This window comes from Dermacentor variabilis, chromosome 2, assembly GCF_050947875.1.
Source record: "Dermacentor variabilis isolate Ectoservices chromosome 2, ASM5094787v1, whole genome shotgun sequence".
Classification (NCBI taxonomy): domain Eukaryota; kingdom Metazoa; phylum Arthropoda; class Arachnida; order Ixodida; family Ixodidae; genus Dermacentor; species Dermacentor variabilis.
In genome coordinates, this window is record NC_134569.1 from 221,047,688 (window position 1) to 221,056,079 (window position 8,392).

At 44.7% G+C, this 8,392-nt stretch overlaps 1 protein-coding gene across 1 annotated transcript in view; it reads right to left on the reverse strand.

Annotated features, from left to right (window-relative positions):
- The window catches only part of LOC142571191 (uncharacterized), an 81,498-nt gene extending 75,100 nt beyond the window's left edge, over positions 1-6,398 (reverse strand). The window contains exon 1 of the mRNA XM_075679460.1: positions 6,233-6,398. Coding sequence (XP_075535575.1) covers positions 6,233-6,362 — 130 coding nt within the window. The 5' untranslated portion in view covers positions 6,363-6,398. The remainder of the gene's footprint in view (positions 1-6,232) is intronic.
- Between the last annotated feature and the right edge of the window lie 1,994 nt (positions 6,399-8,392).

An 8,392-nucleotide genomic window follows, 5' to 3' on the forward strand; every position in this document is an offset into this window, starting at 1 on the left:
AGTTCCTCTACGAGTTCTTTATTTGTGAGTGCTTGCTTATGTACTAGTCTAACGATGTTTTACTGTGCGCTATTTGGTTGTTTTTGGGATCCAGCATGGTGTCTGGGGAGGCGCCAAGTATCCTTAAGTCCAAGTTTGCCAATTGTTTGGTCGCAGACTTGGCCCCAGTGTTGCCTGTCAAGCTGTTGTGAATAATCTTTTATCTCTTTGGATAATTTTGCCATTTTAAGGCACGATGGACAGTTGAGTTTCTGCATTTGCGACCTTCTTTGCAGACTGCTGCATGCTTCACACATGTGTTTCAGCCGACTGTACACAGACTGTGGTGTCTCCGAGGATGGGATTGATTTGGTTACTGCTTTAACATCATCGACGAGATCTCTGATCCATTCCTCTAGATTGATTATCTCATTGCCTGCGTTTTGATCTCTGAGTTGTCTGAATTTGTCCCAGTCCGTAATTTTGACCGGTTTCCTGCCTCCTCCTCTAAGGTTTTTGACCAATTATAGTAGTTGCTATTATGCAGTGGTCCCTACTTAAGTTAGTGATGGTGTTCTGCCACGTCACTTCCGTTATATGCTTTGTGAGCGTCATGTTCGGAAATGTGTTATACTGCGTGCTCCTGTCATCTCTAGAACGGGTGATTGTGTTTGTGGCTAGCGTAAGGCACGCATTCTGGATGCAATTGCAGAGGCGCGTGCCTTTCTTGTTATTCGTTCCGTATCCTCCCACCCAGCACGCCCAGTTCATCTACCATGGTCGCCTTCCGGGCGTTCAATTAACCCCTGATGTACTCCGAATAACCGCCCAATCTGTTTCTTATACGTTATTCCGGGACACGTTGCCCGTTTCTGTCATCAACGTGGAATTTATTTTCGTCATGAAGCGTCGAATCCCGGCGACCTTCCTCAACAACTTTCGCACTTTTCTATCACTGATACCTCGGGATCGTATTCTGGTCGCCTCGCGTTCAGCTCACGCCCGTCTCCTTCTTCTCGCCATTCTTTACCATTCCAGCTCTCGTCAGGAGGAAAACTGACAGCCGCAGTTTCCAAAGCAAGAACTGCGTCGTTGCGAAATTTTCAAGGCCTCATCTCTCGCCTCGCGACGTAAACGTAATTTTTGTGCAAAGCGTCGAGGCAACCTCTCTTGTCGATACAGGGACTACCATTTCTGTCATAAGTGAAGACCTTTGGCGAAAATTCAAAAAGTGACGATTCCTCCTTCCGAGCTTTCATTACCCATGGCAAGCTCGCAGCAAATGAAGCCTTCGGCCGCATGTAGAGCTTGTGTTATTATTCAGGATGTCTTATTTTGTTGAATTCATCGTACTATGGGGGCGTGTTTCGTATGGCGTTATTTTCTGTTGAGATGTTTTTGCGCGCATCATGCAGTGGTCGACCGCGCTCGTGCGCAACTGGTTCTGTCTCCTTCGGTGACACTACCATCGATCTCCCGAACTATTCTGCTAAAGTAGTTGTCGACCACTGGCACTCACACTCATTATCTCTTCTTTCCCTACCTCGCTGGCGCCCGTCGCTTGTGACTATGTCCTCGCCACGACTGCCGCTGCGCTTTTTACACCTTCTGAAAAATGTGCGCGTAGGCAGGAAATTCAATTCCCGTTTGCCGTCGTGTCACTGCCGGATGGTTTCGCTACAACTTTTGCGAGCTATCCATTTTCCTGCCCTTAAGTTTTATTACGCGACCAATGTGCGGGGCATCTCGACTCTTTTCACGTCATTCTTCAATGTGGCCTACTTTCCGATAAAGCACCACTGCCTATCGGTGTCGTCACTTCTGCCGACGTACCAGCCTCACATTCCCGAGATGTTTTCTTGCATACCGTCGATGACGCGATTACGCTAGCTCAACGCGGTCAAGTTGTTGAACTTCTCGAACGTTTCCGTGCATCTTTCGACCTCGGCCAACCTTCCTTGGGGCGCACGTCAGTAGTTATTCACCGTATTGACGCCGGTCACAGTGCGCCGCTGCGCCAGCGTCCATACCGTGTTTCCGCAACCCAACGCCGTGTCGTTGACGAACACGTTGACGAAATGCTGAAACGAGGTGTAATCCAGGCCTCCCATGGTCCTTGGGCGTCTGCAATCGTGCTGGTGCGGAAAAAGGATGGCTCAATCTGATTTTGCGTTGACTACCACTCGATGAACAAGATTACCGGCAAGGATGTCAATCCTGTACAGCGGTTCGATGGCGCCCTCGATTGCCTGCTAGGAGCTCAGTTATTCTTTTCGCTGGATCTGCGCTCCGGCTACTGGCAAGTGCCGGTGGATGAAGCTGACCGTCTAAAAACGGCTTTTGTAACTCCCGATTGATTAAACGAGTTGAGTGTAATGCATTTCGGCATTTCCAACGCGCCTGCCACTTTCGAGAGACTGATGGACGCAATTCCCATGGGTCTTAAATGGCACACATGTCTTTGCTACTTGGACGAAATTGTGGTCTTTCCTACGGATTTGGAATCGCGTCTCGCCCGCCTTGAGCAAGCTCTTGTGTGTCTCGTTAAAGCTGAGTTGGAAAAGAAGTGTCATCTTGGTGCTCGTAAGATTACCCCCCAGCCTAGGCCACGAATATCCTCTTGAAAGAGGAAATTCTGCCAGATACTGCCAAACTTTGCACCGTTGCTGAGTACCCTGTGCCCACAACACCATAGGAAGTGCGGAGCTTCATCGGGTTAGCTTCCTTTTTCCGGCATTTTTCGCCACGCTCATCGTACCCTTGATGCAGATTCTTACTGACAAGTCTGACCTCTCAGCTATTGATTCTAGTGTGACGACTCATTTACAAGGCCCCGCCGGCTCTTCACGTCCCCTCCAGCACTGACCCACTTTGACCCCAGTGCGCCTGCGGCCCACTGATGTATTCTGGTCTCCACCGACTATGTTACCTGGCACGGCAAAGCCAAGGCAGTTAAGCAAGCCACCACCTACGACATTGCGCTATTCTTCGTTTACAACTTTGTTCTTTAACACGGTATGCCAGCCATAGTCCTCCCGGATCGTGGCGCAGCCTTTATAGCAAAGCTTCTGTACGAAGGTATGCAAGGAAGTGGCACTGCACAACGAAAAGATACTGCGTGCCATCCGCAAACGAGTGACCTAAGCGAGTGCTTATACAAGACATTTGCTTACATGTTGTCCATGTATGCCGCCCATGACCACATGAACTGGGATAATATGCGTACTTACATAACAGTCACTAATAATACTGCGCTTCAGAAAACCACATGATTCAGTCCATGTCACTTACTGTACGGATGCGAAGTTACGACAGATCAAAAAATTTCGCAACTTGGCTATAACCAAATATGTGACAGTGATCTCTCGCTACCTTTTGTTTAGGCCAATCGCTGCAGCATAGCAATGCCTGAATATCAAACCTTCCAGTTTGTTACCTGATATAAAGCAGTTACTCAAACATGGCGCCCTCCCACGATTTCAATCTCGAGTGCAGGAGCGTTATCAGATTATTGTGCAAAGAAGGAAGTTCCGCCAAGGAAATCCGCAATAGGGTGGTGAATATGCATAGCAGTGAACGTCCCTCATATGCTAAAGTGACTTGGTGGCTCAATGAGTTTAAATGATGCCGTGTGCACGTAGAAGACGACCAAAAGTTAGGGCGGCCGGCCACTTCAACTCATTGGGACCATTGAGCCTCAGCAAAGAGCTTTATCATGAATAATCGCCGAATCAAAGTACCCGGAATTGTTGGAGAATTGAACATTTCTTATGGCAGTGTTTTCACTATCATCTGCGATGTTTTCGGTGTGGCGAAGGTCCAGCAGCGAAGGATGCCACGGAAACTCTCAGCGCAGGATCTGCACCACCACGTGCATTCATAGAGGGAGCTTCTGTACCTCTATTGAAGCGACCTAGAAGTTTTTCTCTCCCGCCTTCTGACTAGGGATGAGACGTGGCTGTATCAGTCGGACCCAGAAACAAAACAACAGTCTATGTAGAGAAGGTATTCGGGGTTCTCTCCCCTGAAAAATGCCAAGGCATAATGCTGAGGAGAAACGCGGGGCGACACTTTTGTAGGACGCAAAGGAGATCCTGCTCATTGAGTATGTTGAAAACAGTAGGACAGTTACAGGCGAATACTACACCACCGTTCTTCCAAAACTACTAAAGCCGTCGATGAAAAACGCTGAGGATTAGTGACAAGGGATGTCCTCCACCTGCACAGCAACGCCACGGTTCACAGGTCTCGTGATGCCCAGGCTGCCATTCAAGAGATTGGTTTCGAACAGCTGCACCACCGACCCTACATTCCCGACCTGACCCGGAGTGACTTTCATTTATTTCCGAATTTGAAGAAGTAGCTCAAAGGAACGAGGTGTAATGACTAGCTCGATGCAAACTGGCGCAGAGGATTGGCTTGGCAACCAGGAAGAACGTTTTTTTTCCACGTTATCAAAAGGCTTCCAGGAAAATGGGAGAAGTGCACTAGTGTGATGGGAGATCTTGTTGAAAAATATTTTTTAAAGGTTTGTCTGGCACCTTTCCTGATATGCGAGTTGCAAAACTTGTTGATCACCCCTCGTACCACAACGGTGAACGCAATGCTATTACCTAACCCGTGCACAACTGTTTTTCCGGAGGCTGACTCCTCCACCGAACGTGTGGAAGAAGCTCGTCAGCTTGCGAGAACACTGTGATGCCAGGTGGTTAGAACGCTCGTCACAGAGAGATAATGTACAACCCTGGTGATAAGGTCCGGCTGTGGAGCCCGATACGTCAACGAGGCCTATCTGAAGTACTCCTACGTCCCTACTTTGGCTCATACGTAGTTTTACGATGTCTAAACGTTGTGAACTGCAGAGTTATCCGAGCAGACTTTCCGCGGCGCTCCTGTCTTAAAGGGACACTAAAGTGAAAAATGATTTCTTCTACACCAGTAAAATACCGTTCTACTACACCAGAAACACCACTCTTACAACGATAAGACGTTTGGTAAGCCAGAAAAGGCGCAAGAACGAAATACGGGTGGCGACGCCTACTTAAGTTCCCGCATCTGGGGGCTGTGACGTCTTGGATATTGATGGCATCTTCTAGGGCCTACTAATTACATATAGCGGCACAGATTGACTACATTGTGTTCTAAAGGAACCAAATATTAAACATGGCAAGTTTTGGGAACCTTTATTCAGCCAACGCGGCCCAAATTCGAAAACATACTTTGGAATCCCTGACGTCACGCTGACGTACCGGCGCTGGGTTTTCGGCACAAAATTCAAATACTGATATTTGGACCTTCATTTTCCCATCTAATAATCAAGCTATCTTTTTAAAATGACTGCCTGCAGGGTTCTCAAACAATGCTACATTAGTCTAAACTAATTTATTATTTCGCTTTAGTGTCCCTTGAAGCATGTGCCTAGAATCGTGCATGTTGTTCGGAAGAAGCCCTATTACTCACGATAACCACCTATTCTGCAATCTCGTATGGACGCTACTTATGTGCATTTTTCCGTGCTTTAGATTTTTCTCTTCTCTACTTGTCGTTTTAGTAATCAAACGCAATCGTGGTTTCGCATCGGGACGATGCATATTTTGGGGAGAAATATTACCACGCGTCTTTTACATGTTCAATCGATAATCAACACAATCAGATACAGCGCTATAAACTACTCTAATAATTGCTGAGCACGAGATCTTCTCAGCTCACATAAATAATGTAGTAATTACACTGATGCACCACATTAACAGGTGATCATTTTCCGCATTACGCGATTTAACAGGCAGCGTTCCAGAAATCCAGTATTTGCACATAAGAATTACGGTACAGCAAGCATTGCTATAAAATTTTTTAATAGCGTCTCTTTCCATATTAGTAAACTATTCTGTATATAAATCAAAAAGTTTTCTAGCAGTCAATACTGTTTAGATCTTAATTTAAATTACAAATATCCTACAAATCCTTGCAACGCATGAAATTTGAGTTTATTGATGGTATTTATGGGAATTAGTGTAGGTATAAACCTTAACCTTGGAGGTAACATAGTTCCGTTTCTTTGAATGTATGCTCTCCCGACTCTGCAGATTATTTGGTAATAGACTGTCATAGAGATTTATCTGGTGTACAGCCAGAAATATTTTTCAAAGTAGGCTTTGACTCTCGAATTAGCGCATTTGTTTTTCCTAGTAATGTGTACACCGACAGAACTAGCATAACATATCGCAATTATAGCGACAGAGAGAGAACAGCTTACCAACTCTTTCCTCGCAAACGTCGAAGCTTTGTTTTGTTTTCGACCACTGTTGTTTACCAGGAGCCACTTGCATCAGAGTCGTTCCTATAATCAAAACGCCGATACCCATTAAATTTACGAAATGCAGCATGTTTCCATGCGGGTACGTAGGCACGAGTAACCTCACAAGGACGACAAGCCCTGTTTTATAGCAAGTACGGAACGCGCTATCGTTCTGTAAAGCCCTCTTCTTTTGAATAATGGTTGTCAGCTCCCTGTCCTGAAACTCTCAGCAAATAAGACGCGCTGGTTTACAGCTGCTTGTCGCTATGCACGGAGATAGAGGGAAAAAAAGAAAGTGCATGGAAACACGGGCTGCTTGGTAACTATAATAATAGGAGGTATTTTTTAAGAGTGACGCCGCTGCCGAAGATATAAGAAGCGTTGGATATTACGAAAAAAAATTCAGGGCTAATTATGAAATATATATCGTCGTAGGGGTGTATGAAATGTGGTCGTATTCTCTTTCTTTTTCTTCGCTAAGGTTTCGTCTATCTCGAGTATCAATAACTTACCGCCTTGGATTGTGCATATGTTAAAATTTTTAAACGCACGCTACACAAATTCATTTTTAAATGGCGCTACTAGAACGAATGACGTTGAAGAGCTGTGTTTCCTGTGATGTGCAATATTTTCTTTTATATAACCATACTGCAGGCCCATAGTGTGGCCCTAACAGAAGGGTGTTTTCGGAATGACAAACAATAAATAACAGCAATAAACTCTAATCCAAGCAAAAGGAGCAAAAGTAACAACGCTAACCCAACGGAGAAGCAATTTTCAACAAAAAATTAACAAGAACCAAAGCAGACAGAACAGAACTAAAACCAGCAGAAAATACGTAACATTACACAACTGCAAGTATATATACCTCACAAAATGAACGTTCCAGTTCTGCTGAAAAGTCTTTGGCCTTGATAACACTTGTTGGCAACTCATTGCACTCTTTCACAGTTCTAGGGAAAAATGTAATTGTAGAAAGTTTTCGCAAAAGATAGTCCTCGTGAAGGTTCCGCTGTGTGCCTTGTTTTCTATATAGTAGCAGCAGGTTGAGCGTAACAGGGTTCAGATAGGTCAATTTTTCCGGACAGAAAATTGTAAAGAAACAAAAGTCGGTTTATGTTCTACGTATCTCCAATGTTGTAATCTAATCTTAGGTTTCGCCAATGAGGATGGAGAATCCATCCTTCTATATTTTCCGAATACAAACCATACAGCCTTTCTTTGAACACCCTCAAGTTTTATTATATCTTTCTTAACATACGCTCGTATGGGTCTCACAGAGCAGACGCGCACTCTAACTTTGACCAAACACATGCATTATGAGCTAGAAGCCGAACACTTACAGGAGCATTTCTAAGTTTCATCTTAATAAAACAGCTTTTGAAAAGCTGACACATAGAGATGTGAAATGTTAACACCCCATGGAAGATTAGTGGTAAGAGTTACCCCTAGGTACTTATATTTAACAACCTCCTTTATAGTCCTGCCGTTAATGTGGTAAGTGAAGGTACTCAGACATTTTTTTCCTTGTTACATGTAGAAGCACAGTTTTTCCCTATTCAGTTCCATGCCTCAGTTCTCGCAGCCGACGTGAATTGCCAGAACAGTTGCTTGTAAAAAAGCGTGGTCATTTGCATTCGAGATTGTTTTAAAAACCACACAATCATCAGCAAATAATCTGATTGAGACAACTTTGGTATTACCTCCGTTAAATCATTTATATAAACCAAAAACAACCATGGCCCTAACGCAGTACCCTGTGGAACCCCGTAGGTAACTGGGATAACACTGGAAGAAAAATTTTGCACTTGTACAAACTCTGAGCTATGATTAGGGTACGCGAAAATCCGCCCAACAACACAGATTGGAAGCCCAATGCTCTCTAACTTATATAATAATTTTACATGCCGTACTTGTTCAAATGCGTTACAAAAGTTCATAAACAGTACATATGCCGCATGTCCAGTCCAGTCCATGTCAAGAACACTAACCAAATTATACAATGTAGGTACCAGCTATGCAACTGTAGGCATACCTTTTCTAAATCAGTGCTGATGAACCGACGCCTTATGTTCGGTGAGGAAGTCTTGTATGCCTTTAGCAATGACATGCTCTAAC